At 47.8% G+C, this 21277-nt stretch overlaps 3 protein-coding genes across 4 annotated transcripts; all 3 read right to left on the bottom strand.

Annotated features, from left to right (window-relative positions):
* Nucleotides 1-244: 244 nt before the first annotated feature.
* Nucleotides 245-3000, bottom strand: LOC138823092 (defensin alpha 5-like). Its single transcript, XM_070016031.1, has 3 exons — nucleotides 2932-3000; nucleotides 1518-1702; nucleotides 245-459 (listed from the first exon to the last, which is right to left on the bottom strand). The coding sequence occupies exons 2-3, from the start codon at nucleotides 1687-1689 to the stop codon at nucleotides 347-349; spliced, it is 285 nt and encodes a 94-aa protein (XP_069872132.1). The 5' UTR covers nucleotides 1690-1702; nucleotides 2932-3000; the 3' UTR covers nucleotides 245-346.
* Nucleotides 3001-12626: 9626 nt separating this feature from the next.
* Nucleotides 12627-15379, bottom strand: LOC138823091 (neutrophil defensin 3-like). Of its 2 annotated transcripts, none has more exons than XM_070016030.1 (3): nucleotides 15316-15379; nucleotides 13903-14087; nucleotides 12627-12847 (listed from the first exon to the last, which is right to left on the bottom strand). In XM_070016030.1, exons 2-3 carry the CDS (start codon nucleotides 14072-14074, stop codon nucleotides 12738-12740), a joined length of 282 nt encoding a protein of 93 aa, XP_069872131.1. In that variant the 5' UTR covers nucleotides 14075-14087; nucleotides 15316-15379; the 3' UTR covers nucleotides 12627-12737. The 2 variants fall into 2 exon arrangements, with proteins under 2 accessions (XP_069872131.1, XP_069872130.1); XM_070016029.1 differs by having other exon boundaries at nucleotides 13903-14148; nucleotides 15316-15378.
* Nucleotides 15380-18034: 2655 nt separating this feature from the next.
* LOC138823090 (defensin alpha 5-like) lies at nucleotides 18035-19051 on the bottom strand. The gene is made up of 2 exons (XM_070016028.1): nucleotides 18883-19051; nucleotides 18035-18204 (listed from the first exon to the last, which is right to left on the bottom strand). The coding sequence occupies exons 1-2, from the start codon at nucleotides 19049-19051 to the stop codon at nucleotides 18101-18103; spliced, it is 273 nt and encodes a 90-aa protein (XP_069872129.1). The 3' UTR covers nucleotides 18035-18100.
* Nucleotides 19052-21277: the final 2226 nt, after the last annotated feature.

Below are 21277 nucleotides of genomic sequence, written 5' to 3'. Positions count from 1 at the left end.
CAGAGGTGAAGTGGGAGAGCGTCCTGCGTAGATGAGGGCAGGGCTCAGAGCAGGGGGAGGGGGAGGGATGCGCAGAGCCACTCTGTGTTCTCACATGTGTCAGACTGTGAGCTCCTCACGGAGGTCAGCACGGGAGCCAGAGCTGGACTGCAGGAGTGTGACGGAGAGGCTGGGGCTTGGCTGCAGAGCTCAGAGCTCTGAGGATAGAGACACCAGCCAGGAAAGCTTAAACGCGCTGCACTTTCTGTGATGATTTATTTAGGGTGAGGAAAGCAATGGGGTACAGGGGCTGGGAGACTGTAAGTCTGGAGAGGACTATAAACTCATTTTCTGTTGCACACAAGGCTCAGCGACAGCAGAATCTGTAGATGAGGTTGAAGTAAATGCAGGTGCCAAAAGTGCGTTCCAGAACCTGGCAGTCTCCTATTCGGCAGTGACAGTTTCTTCCGGCCTGGACCCCTGGGGGCACAGAGGAAGCATTAGTCAGCTGGCAACTGGGACAGCAGTGAGCACTGACAGTGCTGACGAGGCAGCCAACACAGGGGTTTCCTGGTGTCCGTGTGTCACAGAGCGCAGCCTTAACAACCACAAGTCATGGGAGTCAACACACACGCAAGAGTGAGCGACACACACACTCCAAACCCTGCCTCATTTATTTTCACTTCTTCTTACTTAATATGTGTGTTCCCAGGGCTTGACCTCAGGGCTCAGTGTTCTTGCCTGGCTTTGTCACTCAAACCTAGTGCTCTACAATTTGCACCACACCTCTACATTTTTTAGATAATTGGAGATAACAATCTCATAGCTTTTTCTTCCCTGCCTGGCTTTCAACCATAATCCTCAGATCTCAACCTCCTGAGGAGCTAGGATTACAGCAGTGAGCACCAGGCTCAGCGATCTTCACTTCCAGGTGTCCCCTCTGCAGCCCATGAATATATAAACACACCGACATATCTCCATCTAGGACCTGACCCTCCCCACCATGCTGTGGATGGTGACCCATGCTGGCCACTCCCATACTCAGGAGGCCAGAAAGCAGTGGTGTGAGGCCACCCTGGATGAAATAGCTCACAGGTCACCTGCCGCATCAATAAGCTGAAGTGCTGGCTCAATGGAGCTACAGGGATGAGGATCACAGTCCAAAACAAGCCTCAAGCCAAAAGGAGAGGCTGTGAAATAGAACTGAAGGAAAAGTAACTACAAATGTACTGCAAGGAACAGAGCTCAGCATAAATGGAGGAGACACTTGTCTAAGAGCAATCCCCCACACTAACATCCAGAGACAGCTGGTCTCTTACATTGAACATAGTGATTGTGACATATCTAGGTTAGATTCATGCCTTGCAGAAAGGTCACCTTATTGTCACTAGGGTGTCACCATTCAGTAAGAAGAGGAAGGGACAGCCAAATGACAGTGTCTCCTGTCACTTGCTGTGGGACCTGCTGCAGACTCGATTGCACAGTGAGTCCCCAGCTTCCTTCCCAGCCCTGGTCTCTGTCTTGATGACCTCACTCACCTGAATCTTGAAGCACAGAACTGTCATCCTCAAACAGAGAGATGGACGGGACTTGGCCATCTCCCTCCAGGGGTTCCTGGGCGGCAGCTGCCTCAAACATGACTCTGAGAGGCTCACCCTGGGCCTGCAGAGCCAGCAAGAAAAGGACGGCAAGGAGAGCCAGTGTCCTCATGGTCACGAGTCTCCTAGGGACGGGAGGGCAGGAAGTGAGTGCACTGGAGGCAGGGGTCCGCTGCAACGAAATATCTGTGGGGGAGGTTCAGAGATCCTCCCAGAAGACACTAGCCACCATCCCAAGGCTGCCATCCTTCCCCAAGTCATTGGAAGGCCTGTCTTCCCTCCACGGTGCCATCCTGACACTGCTCTGTGTGTCTGGGGACTGCTCAACTAGATCACTGTGATTAGCTACCTCAGACCTCTTTCTATGTCTTGCTCACATTAACCAACTACTACCACTCTTGTTGTTTACATTTCTAGTACTGTACACAAAACAGTAAATTGTTCATTTCAGAACTTCGGAGGAATTGTGAGTGACTCTGCACTGTGTTTAGGTGCAGTCTGGGGTCAGTCCTGTATCCAAATGAGCAGGCAATAGCCCTGCTAATGTCAAGGGAATTATCCTCCGATGAAGGTGTGGAGTCCAAGAAGGATCCTGGTGGAGTCTGTATGGGATCCACAGGCACACAGTCTTCAGCTAGAGTTGATGGCCCGCCCTTTTTCTTTCAAGGAGGGATGAGTGGCAATAAAATTACATTTATCTACCTCAAACAACTGTAAATGGTGAGAAACTTTTCCTACTGTATCTTGATTTCAAATCAAGTGGATTAAAGTCTGAAACAAGACTTGACTTCAGAAAATCGTTAGAAGACAACATTGAGAGTAACTTCTTCCCAGGGCATCTGGGAAGTGATTTCTTCCAAATAAAAACCAAAGCTATGGCCAGAGAGCAAAAGTTAAATATGGATTTTATCTGTACACACAACATCTGCACAACAGACGAAAAGAAGCAATAAGAAAAGGCAGAGAATGTTTGCAAAGCATTGTACTGATGAGACATTATTTCTCAGAATTTATACAAGTAACATAATCCAACAGAAAAAATAAAAACCGATGTTTTAACGTGGATGAAAACCTCAAAACATTGTATTTCCAATGAAAAGAATGTTTCCTGAGTCAATTAATATGTGAACCGCGCATGACAATTGGGACCTATGGGTTTCAGGCAAAGCTTTGAGCTTTCCAGTACCTGGGCCTGTAGAGATGCCCTTAGCAGCTCCTACAGACCTCACAAGCTCCCAAAGAGCTCTGCAAGTGTGAGCTCTTACAAGGTGGTGCTCCTAGAGTGGACAGGGCGGGTTAACTTCAATGCCCCAACCACTGCGTGGAAGTTCAAAAGGAGGTTCCCATTACTTACAGAGGCTTGAGCTGAGCAGAGAGCAGAGATGGGCAGAGAGAAGTTCTGCGTCAGGGCTCAGGATGAAACCCCAGCTGCACACTCCCTGGCAAAGACTCGCCCTATATATGGGACATCAGCGGTGTCTTCATTTCTGGAGGCTGGCTTCTGTTGCATGCATCAAAGAACTCTGGTGCAAGAGCATTTGAGCAATTTAGTGTTATGTGGGTCCCACAGCACCCTGCCCCCTAAGGCCCCCACCCAGAGGTACTTCTTTTCTCTCAGGCAGTCTTGGCCGGGTCTAGGTAGACACCAGTGGTTATTTCTCCATCAGTCTTCACTCAGTGGGGTCTCTTTTGTTGAAAGAAACTCACCTGTAACACGAAAATAGGAAAAGACAGCAGCAGTTCCTGCCTTACCCACCACAGCTTCTGCCGTGTTAGGGTGACTGGACTGTAGAGCCGTGGACAGTGTCAGTGCTGGAGGTAAGCACCAAGTGTCTCACTAATGTGAGAACACCACACATCCCAACCTCCTCCTAATGCAAATGTGGAACCATTGTAACTTAGACCAGATGTGTTAGGGAGTGAAGAAGAGGGATGGAGCAAAGGGTGCAATATCACACTTAGATGGGAGGAATGAGTTCTGGTGAACTGTTTCACAACTGCAAGACTGCAGTCAATAACAACGTCTATTTCAAAATAGCTACAAGAGACAATGCTAATATTTCAGCTCAGAGAAATGATAATATTTGAAGTGATTGATATATGGATTACTCCAATTTGACTGCTGAATAACATATACATGCATCCAAACACCACATTGCACATCATAAGTTTACACTATTTTAATAGGTCAATTAAAAAAAAGACACATTTTACAAAAAGAATTGTATGGACATGTTCAAAAATGGGAAGGAAGAATGGAAGTCACTATCGCAATGTGCTAAAGAGTTTGCAATCAGGATAGCGGTTGGGAGAAGCTCTGGAAACTTAGGCAGGAGATTTGTTAAGCTCTAGGATTAGATGGTGGGAGGCACTGGGGAGGTTGTAGGGAGGTTGGTCAATGTGATTGTGCCATGCACATTTGGTAACTGGTGCTTGTTGAGGTTAGGCCATTAACCTCCACAAAAGAAGGAGCTATTTCCTTGGATCTCTGCATTTCAAGATAGTTATAGAAAGTCTCCTTCGGGGACAAGGCTCTTTCAGGCAGGTAGATTTGTAGTCGGGAGCCCAAACCTGTCCATGATTCAGAACAGACCAGACCTGGAGAAGTAAGGAAGGCAATTCTATGGGGGTCTTGGTGTGCCTATCATCATAGCCATCCTCTGTGTGTGATGACATGCTTTACACCATTTTATCCAAGTCGGCAGATGATCCCATTGGGCACACAGTCTATTTCTCTGCACACTGTGTTCTCGTCTTTAATCTAAGATTTAAGGGAATAGTCTATCTTTAGTCTGACATGTAGAAGTAGCCAGAGAGTGAACTGACATAGTCTATTTCCCAGAATGCTGTGGTATCACACAAGGAAGGACTGTCCCATGGTAAGTAGGTGTGCTCTGGCTGCCCCTGGACTGGGCACAGCCTGTGGTCATGGCAGAGGAACACCACAGAGCTTTGGGCTCTAAAGGAGGGAATGAAGCCTGGAAGACTCACACAAGGAAAGAGTAATCTCTTAGGAGGATAGAAACAAACCATCCAGGAAAAGAGGCAAGCAGCAGGTGGTGTGTGTCAGGTGATGCAGTAGACTCAGCACAGGGAAATCTTCCCCCTCTCCACAGACATCACTGCAGACCTGAGAATCCCCACCCATCCCCTGCCCTTCACACCTGCAGGGTGCGATGGTAGGATGTTGTCCAAGTCCCCTGGAAACTCCTGGTTGTGTGCAGACTGTGAAAACGTCATTGATCCAAGATTCTCCTCAACACTAGATTACATAGGTGCTGACACATACACAGTAGGTATAGGACAACTCAATTTTGTGTCATTGAAACAGGCACTTGAGTGGTAATGCACGTCATTTGTGAAGGACAGTTTTCTATGGAATAGAACTGGTCTTGTGTAAGTGAAGATGTACCAGATACGACACACTGACGTGGGTACTTGAGGCTCTTGGCAGGCGTTCTAGCTGTGGGAACAACCTTTGCTGCTGTTCATGGACACAGTCTCCCTGGACCAGGCACAATCCCACGGCCCGAGACACACAGGAGAAGTCTGGAGCTGCTCACTCACACGTTTGGGAAACATGGCGGCTTCCCTGAGAAGCCAAGGGAATTTGGTTGTTTAAGCTCATTTCTTTTGCCCATGGACAAAGCCTTTGGATGTGAGTCCAAATGATGTGTAGGCAAAAAGAGGAGAGATCCTTAACCCTTTCATTCTGAACTGTTGGCCTTGAATTCCCCTCTAAGTGGAGCCTAAATTTTGTTTTATGTCTTTAATCAAATAGTCTGTTACTTTAATCTGCAAAAGTCTTGCTGGGGAACGTAGAAGGGTAGGGGGAGAAGAGGAGAACATAGTGGGCAAAAAATGAAGGAGTGGGTAACAATGTTCAACAAGAACTATAATTGTTACCTTACTTATGTAACTGAAACCCCTGTGTATGGCAGCTTAACAACAAAATAAAATATAATTTAAAGAAAAGACTTGATGGAGAGACAGCACACCTGAAAGAATCACAAACACAGATCAGTTGCTTCAAGGAATGTATTTGCTATAGAGAAAGACAATGGAGGCTAAGTACGGGGTGAGGGTGCTCCCTCTGTGTCTCAGAGGAAGTGGTGTGTTTGGTCTCTGCGCTAGGTGCTCAGCGGCAGCAGAACACGTACGTCTTCCCGTCTATCTCACAGAATCCAGACACCTTTTCTCCAGGTTGGCAGCAGCAGTGATGACAACGGCACGTGAGTGGGCCTGCAGACAGAGACAGAGGTGGCAGCATGGAAAGGCAAAGTAGGCTCAGGATGAGTGGAGAAGGGCAGCATGGGAAGACACAGGAGGCTCAGGATGGTGGAGAAGGGCAGCATGGGAAGACACAAGAGGTTGGGGGCAGGTTGCCGTGGGGACCACCTAACATCCAGCGCCATCATCTACTGCAGTCAATGGTAGCCAACATGCTCAGCAGTGCTTAGGGCCAGCACCCCAGACCCCTACTCTCCTCTCGCCCCATGTGTCTGCCCTTCCTTCCCCTCTGACACACTGAGAACTCTCCCGCACAAGCTCCAGCACCCCACACCTTTCCCCTTGTTCAAGGCAGGATGGTGTCCCTATAGCTATAGCACTCCATTTCGCTCTGTAATGAGCTACTATGTTCTGTCTACTCTCGTGACTTCCAAATCATCTTTTGGAGCCCAAAGTCTGTAGAGGAAGGGTCTCAGGCTGGTGACTCTCGCTGCTACTTCTACAAATGAGCACAGCAAGGACAGAGAGGAGCAGCAAGGTCACCTGGGTGGGCCTGGTGGTTCTGGACCAGGCTCCGGAGCCTGACTCCAGAGCCGACTCCTGCCTTCCTCTCCAGGCCCCACCGCACTATCTGCCCTCTCTCACCTGCCTTCTGGAGAGCAGACCTCTCAGGTCCAGTGAAGGACACGGCCATGGTGACCCCTTCCCCAGGCTGCTCCTGCAATGCGTCTTCCTCCACATTTTCAGGGAGAGTCAGGGCCTGAGCCTGCAGGGCCAGCAGGAGAAGGGCAGCGAGCAGAGCGAGCGTCCTCATGGCTGGCAGTGACCTGGAGGTGCAGAGCGGGAGCTGAGGGGAGGACAGCATCACTGTATTTATGGTCGGCCCAGAGCCGCTCCCTGCACGTGATGGGGAGCGATGGGGCGCAGCGCTCAAGGCCCCCTTGATGTTCCTCCATGTGCACTGCTGCCTCCCAGGTCTGGTCTGTGTGTCCAGTGGCGGTCCTCTGATCAACCTGATAACGGTGAGGATAAAGTCGTCACAGTCTTTCTAGCTTTTCCATCTGCCTTTATTTACACTTTGTGTTTCTAGAAGGAAAGGAAATAGTGCTTCATTCACTGAGCTCAGGAGACACAGGCCCATGTTTGGCTGACCATGGAGTCTGGTGCTGGCTGGAAGTGGGTGACATTGAGTGGTCTAGTCCTTGCTGCCCGGGGTCAGAGGCTTCAGTCACTGCCCTGGGCATGAAGGGCTAGGCGAGTCTCTTCTCTGGGTCAGACTTCACCTGACCTGAGCTTAGCAGAACACCAGTCTTGGGTTTGTTGGACTGAAGCCACAGCCGTGTGAGATTACCACACACCTGGAGGCCTTGAGCTGACCAGGATTACCCTCCACTTACCTGAGATACTTTTTGTCTGCCTCAAACACATCCTGTGTCACAAGAACGCTGCACACAGTTTTCATGGTTACCCTGTGGTGTATCAAGATTCTTTGGGATGGAAGAACCAGAATCTGAAGAAAAACAATTATTTAAGCAAAGTCTTGGCTCACTTTCAACAGGACCCATCATGGATGAAAGCCTGTGCTGTTTGCTTAAGCACAGTGCCTTGGCCAAACAACTAGAGCATTCATTATCTAGCGACACTTGCACGGAAAACTCACTTATGCAAGTAGTGTAATGCAGATGCCTTGAGATGGGGGTGGGATGAGACCTGTACCCAGTTTTCCAATTCTAAAAGAGCGATGGCAGTGACCAGAATGCTGCGTCAGCATAGTTAGCGGAAGCACAGAGGGCATCTTGCCTTGCCCTGCCCTGGTCCCACTGTAGACCTTCACCACCTTCATTGAGGGTCATTTTTGATCTATGATGTCCGTATTTTGTTTCCTAGCCCAGCAAGGTCACCTGGAAGGCCTGGAACCCTGAATCTAGAAACATAGAAGACATGGGTTCCTGATTCCTACCTCAGACCTACTGTAACCAACTGTTTCTGGAGCAACTGTGGGACTTACTTGATAGAGAATCTTGATCTGAAATTCATAAACCTCCTACCTCAGCCTCCTGCCTCTGATTTCTAGAATTACACACCTTTGTTACCATGCCTGGTTACAAATCTAGTTGTTTTTTGCTTTGGGAGGTTTTTCATGTTAATGTTACTGGTTGTACAATGGATATTTCTGCACATGCCTCTAATGTTCTTTCTTCATATTCCACTTCACCTATTCTACCCTTCCTCACCCCCGGCCCCTTTTAAAAGACATGTTAAGAGGTTTCATTATTCTGTTTGTCATAGTTGTGTATAACATGTGATGGTCATACTTATCTGCCCCTTTCAGCTCCTCCTCTTGTCGACCCTCCTCCATCTGCTTTCAAATTCAGTTCCCCGTTTACATTCCTGACAAGAGTCAATTTTTATCTTTCTCAGTCTGGCTTATTTCCTTTAACACAATTATCTCTAGCTCCCTCCATTTCAATGCAAAACACATCATCTCTTCCTCATCATGGCTGAGTACTCTTCCTCTGTCTGTGTCCACCTCAGCTCTACACATCCCTCATCAGAGGAGGGGCTCCTGAATGGATTCCATCCTGTCCCATGGTGAACAGGGCTTGTCTTACCCCTGTCTAGGATTTCAGTTCAGTTGTCTCTTCCCACCCTAAATTTTACTTGTCATCTCCAGGTGGTAGCGCTCATGTCACCTCTGCACTTGCTCGTGGGGAAGAAGATACTTATTCTACAACAGACATTTCCCTTCCAGGAACACAGGCTACCATGGAGGTCACCCTGTGAGCCAGACATCCAAGGCCATGTTCTTTACAGATCTGCGTCTCTGGACCTAGAAGACAGTTCTGGAATTTTTTGGTCTCTCTAACTGAAGAACAGTGTGTGTCTGTTCTGAAAGCCATAGGTCCTTACCCCAAACAATCCAGCAGCTGTTGATAGAAATTTGGGCAGAGGGAGGGTAGAGACACATTCGGCTTTTCATCTCAGCTGTGAAGTGACACATGGTTTCTTGAGGCTAGCATAAGAGTCCTCATCGACAAGTCCATAGCCAAATGCACACAAGTGCACACAAGTGCACACAAATGCACACAAGTGCAGGTGGAAATGTTAGATCAACACAACATCAAAGGTTGGGAGGAGAATGAGGGCTAACCATGTTTCCTTTTCTTATCTCCACCTCTTCTATCACCCACACATATGCAAACACTACAGTCCAAACCCCTGATACCACATTCAACAAGCAAAACCATGCAATGATCCAGATTCATCCTTCACAGACCAAAGGAATGATCCAGAATCCTCCTCACAGACCAGACCAGAATGATCCAGAAGCCTCTTCCACAGCTAGCATGCTGTCCATTGCAGGACCCCGGCAATCACATTAGGATTTCTTCCTCTTGTTCATGTTGTCTGACTACCTACCCTCCATTCACAATCTAAGCACAGGGGAAGGCTCTGAAATGTAGTCTGCTGAGCTTCCTGTGTGTCTGCTCTTAGTAACTACCGTGTCTCTCCAGTGTCCTCAGTCCTAGGAGCTGACCTATGCCCACATGCTATTCCCCCAAGTGGGACCAGCTCTGAGGAAGTGGGCATGTGGCACAGGATGACCATCAGGAGGCACTGTGATCCATGAGACAAATGAGCTTCTCCAGAGCCTGAAGGGGAAGAGGCCTGCAGAGGGGCTGAGGAAAGCTCTGGTCTTCTGAATGTCAGGCAGATGCTCAAGGAGGATGGGAGATTCCACAAGAGGGACAGAGTCCACAAGAGGGGCAGGTGTTCCTGTGCTAACCCAGGCCTGCTGAAAGCTCTCCATGCTTCCCAAAAATAGGTCAAACCCTATCAATTGGGGATTTTGACTGCATTGGAGAAGCTTCTCCTCTTACTGAAGTTAAGGTGCTAAAACAATGAGTGAGAGAAAGAACCAGCATTGGGAGCATTCCTATGAGCTCATTGATGCTTGAGCATGCTTGTGAGCTTCTCTGGACAACTGATTAACCCTGGAGGTGTCTCAGACAGATCATCTTTCCCAGTCGGGGTTTGGCCCACCTCCGTGCTCCGATGAACAACAGGACAGACAACTCCTGCATCCAGATCCCTAGTGGGGCACTGGAAGAGGGCAGAAGTAAGAAGGGCAGGAAGTCCCACCCATGGGGCCGGGGCTGGGCCACAGCTCAGGGCTGGGCTCTGGGAGGTTCTAACAGTCCCTAAAGGCCTCTGCTGGGGTGCTAGGTCCAGGCACTGTGCGGGAGCCTGCAGGCCTTACCAGCAGGAGCCGGATGGCATGTGAGGACATCATCCTTCTGCATGAGCTGCTGTTCCTTCTGATGGAAGGAAATGCCCATATCCAGAGAACATAAACAAATAAACTGAAAACACAAGACAGTAAGGGAGATGCACACATGTACACTTACACACACCCAGTTCTTCTACATGGTTAGCATCTATATATTACATCCTATTAAAAACTTGAAACATGATCATGTACATACATATTATAACATGATCATATAGCAATATACAAAGTTGCTGGGAAAGACACACTTATCTAATGTGTAATATTATTATGTATAAAATATAACATTGGTATGTGGTACAAAGTATGTACCATATATAATACTATCATATGTAATAACTACTATATTATACTTATTACTGTTATACCATGCGTGTGTTATATATGTATTATGAATGGAAATTATCTAAACAATTTCTATTATAGTGGTTCTTTGCATGAATGAGGTTATTTACATCTTGTAGATAAATATACAGAGTTGATTGCAGATCGTTGATGAAAAGGAATCTCCCCAGGACCGTGAAGTGGGACCTTCTGGGTGAAGCCTATCCAATCTACATCTGAGTCCCGGGACATCACATAGACTTTCACCTGCTGGTCTGCTCTGGGGCTCAGAAAGCTCTGCCTTGCAGATGGCAGAATAACATGCCTTGGTCTTGGCCAGCACTTTTATCTACTTCAAAAAAGCAGTGTGTGTAGGAAGTTTATCTTCCTTACCTGGACATTTTTTAAGCCTTCTGTCCATCTCTTCTGGCTTGTATACAATGTTGACTTATATTTTAAAGTTCTGCTGCTTTTCAAACTGACCCTCAAACAGCATAAGCTTGATGACATCTTCTGTAATGATGTGACCTTGAAATTTGAGTGTGATTATTCATGCACCAGGCACATGTAAAAATAGCTCACTATGATTCTGTATAAATCTCATATCCTAATTTTATGATTTATTGACGCATAGTCATAGAGATTCTGCTGGCTTCACTGGAGTATATGGTTTTCAAATAAAACAAAAATGTAAGGTAAAAAAATTGCCTAAATATCTATAAATTCTTGCAACTATATTTTTAAAATAATGGGTATACCATTAAAGTAATTCACTTTTTTCTACATACATTTTTAGTTATTGCTATCACATATGTACTCTATAAAAATAAGATGTTATATCATGCTAATCAAGTAAACGTTTGTTTTACAATGTTTTTTCATTATTGTTATGATAGAAGTGTTACAAGAATAGTAGGGTAATAGAGCTATGATATTTGTAGATGAATAAAGTGAGCACGAATCACTGGGTAACTTAAATAGCCTCACCATGTTGTAGCTATCAATTTTAGCCTTATACAGAGAAATTGATGAAGTTCTCTGAAGTACTCAAATTTGTCTTGTGAAATGATGCTTGTAAATTTAGTGTTCTTTCTTCTTCACCACCTGTTAACAGTTTCAGTACATTAATTTGTTTCAGTCCATTATATATAGGTTTGAAACATGTTTTTTTAAAAAATTTGGTGACAGCTATTTTGAATGTATTATAAAACATCATACTATATAAAAAAAAAAAAAGGAGTGTGACCTGGGTGTCACACACGGATTGGGATCATTATTTAAAACAGAAAAAAAGATGCTGAGAACTGCCTGATGTTTCCCCCAGGGAGATAAAACCTAACATGACCAATCAATGTGTTTGTCGTGAGGATAAAATGCTTGGCGATTTCACAGTGCTAAAGCCAGGCTTTTCAGATACAGAGCCCCCCGGAGCCAGGTCTCTATCAGGCCAGCTTCTCAGGACTGAGCTTTGTGCTCCTGTTGCTGAGCCTGCAAATCACACCAGCCCCTGCCTTGACCTGACCAAGAGCCTGGCGTCCTGCCAACCTCAGTGCGGCCAGCATGGAGGGGGACGCAGGGCTACTCACACCTCTGACTCTGTTTCTCTGTGTGACCGTGGTGCATAGTTGTGGCTGTGTCTCACACGCACAGTCAGAATCCCAACAGCTCAGACAGGCATGGAGGGCAGAGGGGGAATTGCCCATAGTAGATTTTTGTCTCTGAACACCAGCTCTCCCTCTAGCAAACACGGCTTCAGGAGAGGTGGGCAGATGGGACTCTCAGCTTTCCTCCTTCCTGACACTGTGTTCACTTCCTGACCTGACACGGAGCCGCCCGTGCAGGCTGGCAGGTGATCTGTGCTTTTCCGTTTCACTCCCGAGCTTTGCTAAGTAGATGTGATTTCCTAAGAGGAGGGGTAGCTTTGTCACTGTTTGAATTGAAGTGGAGAATGGCTGGCACTGCCATTGCAGAGGTGAAGTGGGAGAGCGTCCTGCGCAGATGAGGGCAGGGCTCAGAGCAGGGGGAGGGGGAGGGATGCGCAGAGCCACTCTGTGTTCTCACATGTGTGGAGACTGTGAGCTCCTCACGGAGGTCAGCACGGGAGCCAGCGTTGGACTTCAGGAGTGTGGTGGAGAGGCTGGGGCTTGGCTGCAGAGCTCAGAGCTCTGAGGATAGAGACACCAGCCAGGAAAGCTCAAACGCGCTGCCCTTTCTGTGATGATTTATTTAGGGTGGGGAAAGCAATGGGGTACATGGGCTGGGAGACACCACGTTTCAGAGAAGATTACAATCTCATTTTCTGTTGCACACGAGGCTCAGCAGCAGAATCTGTAGATGCGGTTGCGGAAAATGCAGGTGCCCAAAGGGCGTTCCCGACCCTGGCAACCTGCTATTCGGCAGGAACAGTTTTGTCCGGCCTGGACCCCTGGAGGCACAGAGGAAGCATTAGTCAGCTGGCAACTGGGACAGCAGTGAGCGCTGACAGTGTTGACGAGGCAGCCAACACTGGGGTTTCCTGGTGTCCGTGTGTCACAGAGCGCAGCCTTAACAACCACAAGTCATGGGAGTCAACACACACGCAAGAGTGAGCGACACACACACTCCAAACCCTTCCTCATTTATTTTCACTTCTTCTTTCTTAACCTGTGTGTGTTCCTAAGGCTTGGACTCCGGGCTCAGTGTTCTTTCCTGGCTTTGTCACTCAAAGCTAGTGCTCTACAATTTGAACCACACCTCTACATTTTTTAGATAATTGGAGATAACAATCTCATAGCTTTTTCTTCCCTGCCTGGCTTTCAACCATAATGCTCCGATCTCAGCCTCCTGAGGAGCTAGGATTACAGCACTGAGCACCAGGCTCAGCGATCTTCACTTCCAGGTGTCCACTCTGCAGGCCACGAATATCTAAACACACCCACATATCTCCATCTAGTACCTGACCCTCCCTACCATGCTGTGGATGGTGACCCATGCTGGCCACTCCCATACTCAGGAGACCCAGAAAGCAGTGGTGTGAGGCCACGCTGGATGAAATAACTAACTGGTCACCTGCCACATCAATAAGCTGAAGTGCTGGCTCAATGGAGCTACAGGGATGAGGATCAAATTCCAAAACAAACCTCAAGCCAAAAGGAGAGGCTGTGAAATAGAACTGAAGGAAAAGGAGCTACAAATGTACTGCAAGGAACAGAGCTCATCATAAATGGAGGAGACACTGGTCTAAGAGCAATCCTCCACACTAAGAGACAGCTCGTCTCTTACATTGAACATAGTGATTGTGACATATCGAGGTTGGATTCATGCCTTGCAGAAAGGTCACCTTATTGTCACTAGGGTGTCACCATTCAGTAAGAAGAGGAAGGGACAGTCAAATGACAGTGTCTCCTGTCACTTGCTGTGGGACCTGCTGCAGACTCGATTGCTCAGTGAGTCCCCAGCTTCCTTCCCAGCCCTGGTCTCTGTCTTGATGACCTCACTCACCTGAATCTTGAAGCACAGAACTGTCATCCTCAAACAGAGAGATGGACGGGACTTGGCCATCTCCCTCCAGGGGTTCCTGGGCGGCAGCCACCTCAAACGTGACTCTGAGAGGCTCACCCTGGGCCTGCAGAGCCAGCAAGAAAAGGACGCCAAGGAGAGCCAGTGTCCTCATGGTCACGAGTCTCCTAGGGACGGGAGGGCAGGAAGTGAGTGCACTGGAGACAGGGGTCCGCTGCAACGAAAGATCTGTGGGGGAGGTTCAGAGATCCTCCCAGAAGACACTTGCCACCATCCCAAGGCTGCCATCCTTCCCCAAGTCATTGGAAGGCCCGTCTTCCCTCCACGGTGCCATCCTGACACTGCTCTGTTTGTCTGGGGACTGCTCAACTAGATCACTGTGATTAGCTACCTCAGAGCTCTTTCTATGTCTTGCTCACATTAACCAAATACTACTCCTCTGTTGTTTACATTTCCAGAACTGTACACAAAAAAGTAATTTTTTCATTTCTGAACTTCGGAGGAATTGTGAGTGACTCTGCACTGTGTTTAGGTGCAGTCTGGGTCAGTCCTGTATCCAAATGAGCAGGCAATAGCCGTGCTAATGTCAAGGGAATTATCCCCCGATGAAGGTGTGGAGTCCAAGAAGGATCCTGGTGGAGTCTGTATGGGATCCACAGGCACACAGTCTTCAGCTTGAGTTGATGGCCCGCCATTTTTCTTTCAAGGAGGAATGAGAGACACTAAAATTACATCAATCTACCTCAAACAACTGTAAATGGTGAGAAACTTTTCCTACTGTATCTTGATTTCAAATCAAGTGGATTAAAGTCTGAAATAAGACTTGACTTCAGAAAATCGTTAGAAGACAACATTGAGAGTAACTTCTTCCCAGGGCATCTAGGAAGTGATTTCTTCCATCTAAAAACCAAAGCTATGGCCAGAGAGCAAAAGTTAAATATGGATTTTATCTGTCGACACAACATCTGCACAACAGACGAAAAGAAGCAATAAGAAAAGGCACAGAATGTTTGCAAAGCATTGTACTGATGAGACATTATTTCTCAGAATTTCTACAAGTAACATAATCCAACAGAAAAAAATAAAAACCGATGTTTTAACGTGGATGAAAACCTCAAAACATTGTATTTCCAATGAAGAGAATGTTTCCTGAGTCAATTAATATGTGAACCGCGCATGACAATTGGGACCTATGGGTTTCAGGCAAAGCTTTGAGCTTTCCAGTACCTGGGCCTGTAGAGAAGCCCTTCGCAGGCCCTACAGACCTCACAAGCTCCCAAAGAGCTCTGCAAGTGTGAGCTCTTACAAGGTGGTGCTCCTAGAGTGGACGGGGCGGGTTGTCTTCAATGCCCCAACCACTGCGTGGAAGTTCAAAAGGAGGTTCCCATTACTTACAGAGGCTTGAGCTGAGCAGAGAGCAGAGATGGGCAGAGAGAAGTTCTGCGTCTGGGCTCAGGATGAAACCACAGCTGCACACTCCCTGGCAAAGACTCGCCCTAAATATGGGACATCAGCGGTGTCTTCATTTCTGGAGGCTGGCTTCTGTTGCATGCATCAAAGAACTCTGGTGCAAGAGCATTTGAGCAATTTAGTGTTACGTGGGGTCCCACAGCACCCTGCCCCCTAAGGCCCCCACCCAGACGTACTTCTTTTCTCTCAGGCAGTCGTGGCCAGGTCTAGGTAGACACCAGTGGTTATTTCTCCATCAATCTTCACTCAGTGGGCTCTCTTTTGTTGAAAGTGACTCACCTGTAACACGAAAATAGGAAAAGACAGCAGCAGTTCCTGCCTTACCCACCACAGATTCTGCCGTGTTAGGGTGACTGGACTGTAGAGCCGGGGACAGTCTCAGTGCTGGAGGTAAGCACCAAGTGTCTCGCTAATGTGAGAACACCACACATCCCAACCTCCTCCTAATGCAAATGTGGAACCATTGTAACTTAGACCAGATGTGTTAGGGAGTGAAGAAGAGGGATGGAGCAAAGGGTGCAATATCACACTTAGATGGGAGGAATGAGTTCTGGTGAACTGTTTTACAAATGCAAGACTGCAGTCAATAACAATGTCTATTTCAAAATAGCTACAAGAGACAAGGCTAATATTTCAGCTCAGAGAAATGATAATATTTGAAGTGATTGATATATGGATTACTCCAATTTGACTGCTGAATAACATATACATGCATCCAAACACCACATTGCACATCATAAGTTTACACTATTTTAATAGGTCAATTTAAAAAAAAAGACACATTTTACAAAAAGAATTGCATGGACATGTTCAAAAATGGGAAGGAAGAATCGAAGTCACTATCGCAATGTGCTAAAGAGTTTGCAATCAGGATAGCGGTTGGGAGAAGCTCTGGAAACTTAGGCAGGAGATTTGTTAAGCTCTAGGATTAGATGGTGGGAGGCACTGGGGAGGTTGTAGGGAGGTTGGTCAATGTGATTGTGCCATGCACATTTGGTAACTGGTGCTTGTTGAGGTTAGGCCATTAACCTCCACAAAAGAAGGAGCTATTTCCTTGGATCTCTGCATTTCAAGATAGTTATAGAAAGTCTCCTTCGGGGACAAGGCTCTCTCAGGCAGGTAGATTTATAGTCGGGAGCCCAAACCTGTCCATGATTCAGAACAGACCAGACCTGGAGAAATAAGGAAGGCAATTCTATGGGGGTCTTGGTGTGCCTATCATCATAGCCATCCTCTGTGTGTGATGACATGCTCTACACCATTTTATCCAAGTCGGCAGATGATCCCATTGGGCCCATGATCTATTTTTCTGCACACTGTGTTCTCCTCTTTAATCTAAGATTTAAGGGAATAGTCTATCTTTAGTCTGACATGTAGAAGTAGCCAGAGAGTGAACTGACATAGTCTATTTCTCAGAATGGTGTGGTATCACACAAGTCAGGACTGTCCCATGGTAAGCAGGCGTGTGCTGGCTGCTCCTGGACAGGGCACGGCCTGTGGCCATTACAGAGGAACACCACAGAGCTTTGGGCTCTAAGGGAGGGAACACAGGCCGCAAGAGTCACCTATGGAAGGCCTAATCTCTTAGGAGGATAGAAGCAAACAATCCAGGGAAAGAGGCAAGCAGCAGGTGGTGTGTGTCATGTGATCCAATAGATTCAGCACAGGGAAAATGCCCCCTCTCCACAGACATCACTGCAGACCTGAGAATCCCCACCCCTCCCCAGCCCTTCACACCTGCAGAGTGTGATGGTAGGATGTTGTCCAAGTCCCCTGGAGACTCCCGGCTCTGTGCAGGCTGTGACTACCTCATTGATCCAGGATTCTCCTCCAGCCTAGATTACATAGGTGCTAACACATACACAGTAGGTACATGGAAACTCAATTTTGTGTGATTGAAACAGGCGCTTGAGTGGTCATGCACGTCATTTGTGAAGGACAGTTTTCTCGGGAATAGAACTTGTCTTGTGTAAGTGAAGATGGACCAGATACCACAGGCCGATTTGGGTACTTGAGGCTCTTGGCAGGCGTTCTAGCTGTGGGAACAACCTTTGCTGCTGTTCATGCATGCAGTCTCCCTAGACCGCGCACAATCCCAGGGTCCAAGACACACAGGAGAGGTCTGGAGCTGCTCACTCACACATTTGGGAAACATGGCGGCTTCCCTGAGAAGCCAAGGGAATTTGGTTGTTTAAGCTCATTTCTTTTGCCCATGGACAAAGCCTTTGGATGTGAGTCCAAATGATGTGTAGGCAAAAAGAGGAGAGATCCTTAACCCTTTCACTCTGAACTGTTGGCCTTGAATTCCCCTCTAAGTGGAGCCTAAATTTTGTTTTATGTGTTTAATCAAACAGTCTGTTACTTTAATCTGCAAACGTCTTGCTGGGGAACATGGAAGGGTAGGGGGAGAAGAGGAGAACATAGTGGTCAAAAAACGAAGGAGTGGGTAACAATGTTCAACAAGAACTGTAATTGTTCCCTTACTAAAAAACTGAAACCCCTGTGTATGACAGCTTAACAACAAAATAAAATATAATTTAAAGAAAAGACTTGATGGAGAGACAGCACACCTGAAAGAATCACAAACACAGATCAGTTGCTTCAAGGAATGTATTAGCTATAGAGAAAGACAATGGAGGCTAAGTACGGGGTGAGGGTGCTCCCTCTGTGTCTCAGAGGAAGTGGGGTGTTTGGTCTCTGCGCTAGGTGCTCAGCGGCAGCAGAACACGTATGTCTTCCCGCCTATCTCGCAGTATCCAGACACCTTTTCTCCAGGTTGGCAGCAGCAGTGATGACAACGGCACGTGAGTGGGCCTGCAGACAAAGAGACAGAGGAGGCAGCATGGAAAGGCAAAGTAGGCTCTGGATGAGTGGAGAAGGGCAGCATGGGAAGACACAGGAGGCTCAGGATGGTGGAGAAGGGCAGCATGGGAAGACACAGGAGGCTCAGGATGGTGGAGAAGGGCAGCATGGGAAGACACAAGAGGTTGGGGGCAGGTTGCCGTGGGGACCACCTAACATCCAGCTCCATCATCTACTGCAGTCAATGGGAGCCAACATGCTCAGCAGTGCTTAGGGCCAGCACCCCATTCCCCTGCTCTCCTCTTGCCCCATGTGTCTGCCCACCCTTCCCCCTCTGACACACTGAGAACTCTCCCGCACAAGCTCCAGCACCCCACACCTTTCCTCTTATTCAAGGCAGGATGGTGTCCCTATAGCTATAGCACTCCATTTCGCTCTGTAATGAGCTACTATGTTCTGTCTACTCTCGTGACTTCCAAATCATATTTTGGAGCCCAAAGTCTGTAGAGGAAGGGTCTCAGGCTGGTGACTCTCGCTGCTACTTCTACAAATGAGCACAGCAAGGACAGAGAGGAGCAGCAAGGTCACCTGGGTGGGCCTGGTGGTTCTGGACCAGGCTCCGGAGCCTGACTCCAGAGCCGACTCCCGCCTTCCTCTCCAGGCCCCACCACACTCTCTGCCCTCTCTCACCTGCCTTCTGGAGAGCAGACCTCTCAGGTCCAGTGAAGGACACGGCCATGGTGACCCCTTCCCCAGGCTGCTCCTGCAATGCGTCTTCCTCCACATTTTCAGGGAGAGTCTGGGCCTGAGCCTGCAGGGCCAGCAGGAGAAGGGCAGCGAGCAGAGCGAGCGTCCTCATGGCTGGCAGTGACCTGGAGGTGCAGAGCGGGAGCTGAGGGGAGGACAGCATCGCTGTATTTATGGTCGGCCCAGAGCCGCTCCCTGCACGTGATGGGGAGCGATGGGGCGCAGCGCTCAAGGCCCCCTTGATGTTCCTCCATGTGCACTGCTGCCTCCCAGGTCTGGTCTGTGTGTCCAGTGGCGGTCCTCTGATCAACCTGATAATGGTGAGGAAAGTCATCACAGTCTTTCCCGCTTTTCCATCTGCCTTTATTTACACTTTGTGTTTCTAGAAGGAAAGGAAACAATGCTTCATTCACTGAGCTCAGGAGACACAGGCCCATGTTTGGCTGAACATGGAGTCTGGTGCTGGCTGGAAGTGGGTGACATGGAGTGGCCTAATCCTTGCTGCCCGGGGTCAGAGGCCTCAGTCACTGCCCTGGGCATGGAGGGCTGGGCGAGTCCCTTCTCTGGGTCAGACTTCACCTGACCTGAGCTTAGCAGAACATCAGTCTTGGGGTTCATTGTACTGAAGCCACAGCTACCTGAGCTTTCCACACACCTGGGGGCCATGAGCCGACCATGATTACCCTTCACCTGTCTGAGATATTCTTTGTCTGCCTCAAATATATCGTGTGTCACAAGTAGTCTGCACACAGTTTTCATGATTATCCTGTGGTGTATCAAGATTCTTTGGGATATAAGAACCAGAATCTGAAGGAAAAGAAATCCTTTAAGCAAAATCTTGGCTCCATTTAGACGGATGCCTCCATCAAAGATGAGCAGAGGCCTCAGACACAATGTGGAAAGAAAATTTAGGATGCTGCTGGTCTGGCTACCAACCTCTTCCCACTGTGTCTTTCCTGTGACTTCATGTAGATCAGACTCACTCACAAGTAAAGGGCACGCTCACGCTCTCTCCAAATGTATAAATAGGCACACATGCATGCGTGCTTATGTATATATTCATATGAATAACATGCACATACACAGTCCTCACTGATTTCATGCCCCATGGAGTAGTTTTTAGAAAGCACTGGTTTTAGAAGGCAAAGGGTTCAGCATCATCTGATTTACCATGTTAGAGGTGATCATTTGGTGAAGATGAAGAGCAGGTGGATGCACAGTCCATTCGTGAGGATGAAGAGCAGGTGGACTCACTGTTCCTTGGTGTCAAGGTGAGGTTTTGGTCCCTTCACCCACACCTGGATTTGATGCTACCTGAGGAACAGTTCTTCATTTTTGAAGTCACTGTTAGTTGGACTTTATTTATTTATTTTTTGAGTAACTGAAGGTTATCTGAAACACGTCCTGGGAAATTCCCTTCATCTTTTCCAATCTGATAGGGATTTCTACTTCATTTCTTATGAATGCTGTTTCCTCCCCCCCCCCCAGTGGTGTTTTCAGCCATTCATTCTTCTTTCATTGATTTGCAAGAGCTCTTTATAAATCCAGAGCATTAGTAGTTTGTGACACATCTAACAAAACCTTTAAGGGTTGTCGTTTCTCTATCATTTTTAATGTCCAAACCAGCTTACCTAACATTAAAATTCCTTCCATGCCTTCTCCATCTGGGTTCTCTCCCCACAGTATTTTCATGTGTAAAGCTCAGTCCTGGGAGTGTGGCTCCCGCCACGCTCTGTATTGGAACCAGAGTTGACTGCCTCACTGCACTCTGCCAAGAGGCTCCACCTGCCCTACACGGTCCGGGGCCCTGAGCCTTCTGACATGAATGGCACATGCAGATGCCTCGCAGTACATAGGAATCAGAGTTAGGGATGGAAATGTGGGGACGTGGCTTTGGGGAAGCAAAGCTGCTCTCTGTGGTTCATTCCTGCCTCCTCTGCCCCTGAACCTCAGTTCTTCTCAAAACTAAAGCAAATCCACAGACATGTGTGTGAAGGCACAGAAGTCCATCTCCAATGGCTGACCACCTCTGATCCCACACCTGACTGATTTGTCTCCCCCTTCCTCACAGATGTTCAGAGCCGCTGCCCTGCAAGGGTACTGAGTCCCAGGTGAGTCACCGCCCTGACTGTCCACACTTCTTCTCACCACTGCCTGCATCCTGGAGTCTCTGATGGGGACTGTGGTCTGGGTCAGTGTGTGGGAGACCCATTGTTTCTAAGGACAACGATACATCTCCATCTAGTGTGCTACAGTATGTGGGTTATGAGTGGTGATGTGTGGTAATGAGTTTTCGCTGAACTATTTGTAGAGCCTGGAAAACAATCAGGTTGTTCAC

The sequence above is a fragment of the Dipodomys merriami genome, unplaced genomic scaffold, assembly GCF_024711535.1.
Source record: "Dipodomys merriami isolate MVZ:Mamm:240054 unplaced genomic scaffold, mDipMer1.0.p SCAF_12, whole genome shotgun sequence".
NCBI lineage: Eukaryota > Metazoa > Chordata > Mammalia > Rodentia > Heteromyidae > Dipodomys > Dipodomys merriami.
The sequence above is the reverse complement of the archived record's forward strand: the minus strand, read 5'-3'. Positions and strand labels throughout refer to the sequence as shown.

Coding starts and splice junctions, on each gene's coding strand:
- LOC138823092 (XM_070016031.1), bottom strand. CDS start 1,689: ATGAGGACACTGGCTCTCCTTGCCGTCCTTTTCTTGCTGGCTCTGCAG. Junction 460..1,517: donor TTCTGTGCTTCAAGATTCAG/GTGAGTGAGGTC, acceptor CTGTGCCCCCAG/GGGTCCAGGCCGGAAGAAAC.
- LOC138823091 (XM_070016030.1), bottom strand. CDS start 14,074: ATGAGGACACTGGCTCTCCTTGGCGTCCTTTTCTTGCTGGCTCTGCAG. Junction 12,848..13,902: donor TTCTGTGCTTCAAGATTCAG/GTGAGTGAGGTC, acceptor CTGTGCCTCCAG/GGGTCCAGGCCGGACAAAAC.
- LOC138823090 (XM_070016028.1), bottom strand. CDS start 19,051: ATGAGGACGCTCGCTCTGCTCGCTGCCCTTCTCCTGCTGGCCCTGCAG. Junction 18,205..18,882: donor GTCTGCTCTCCAGAAGGCAG/GTGAGAGAGGGC, acceptor CTTTGTCTGCAG/GCCCACTCACGTGCCGTTGT.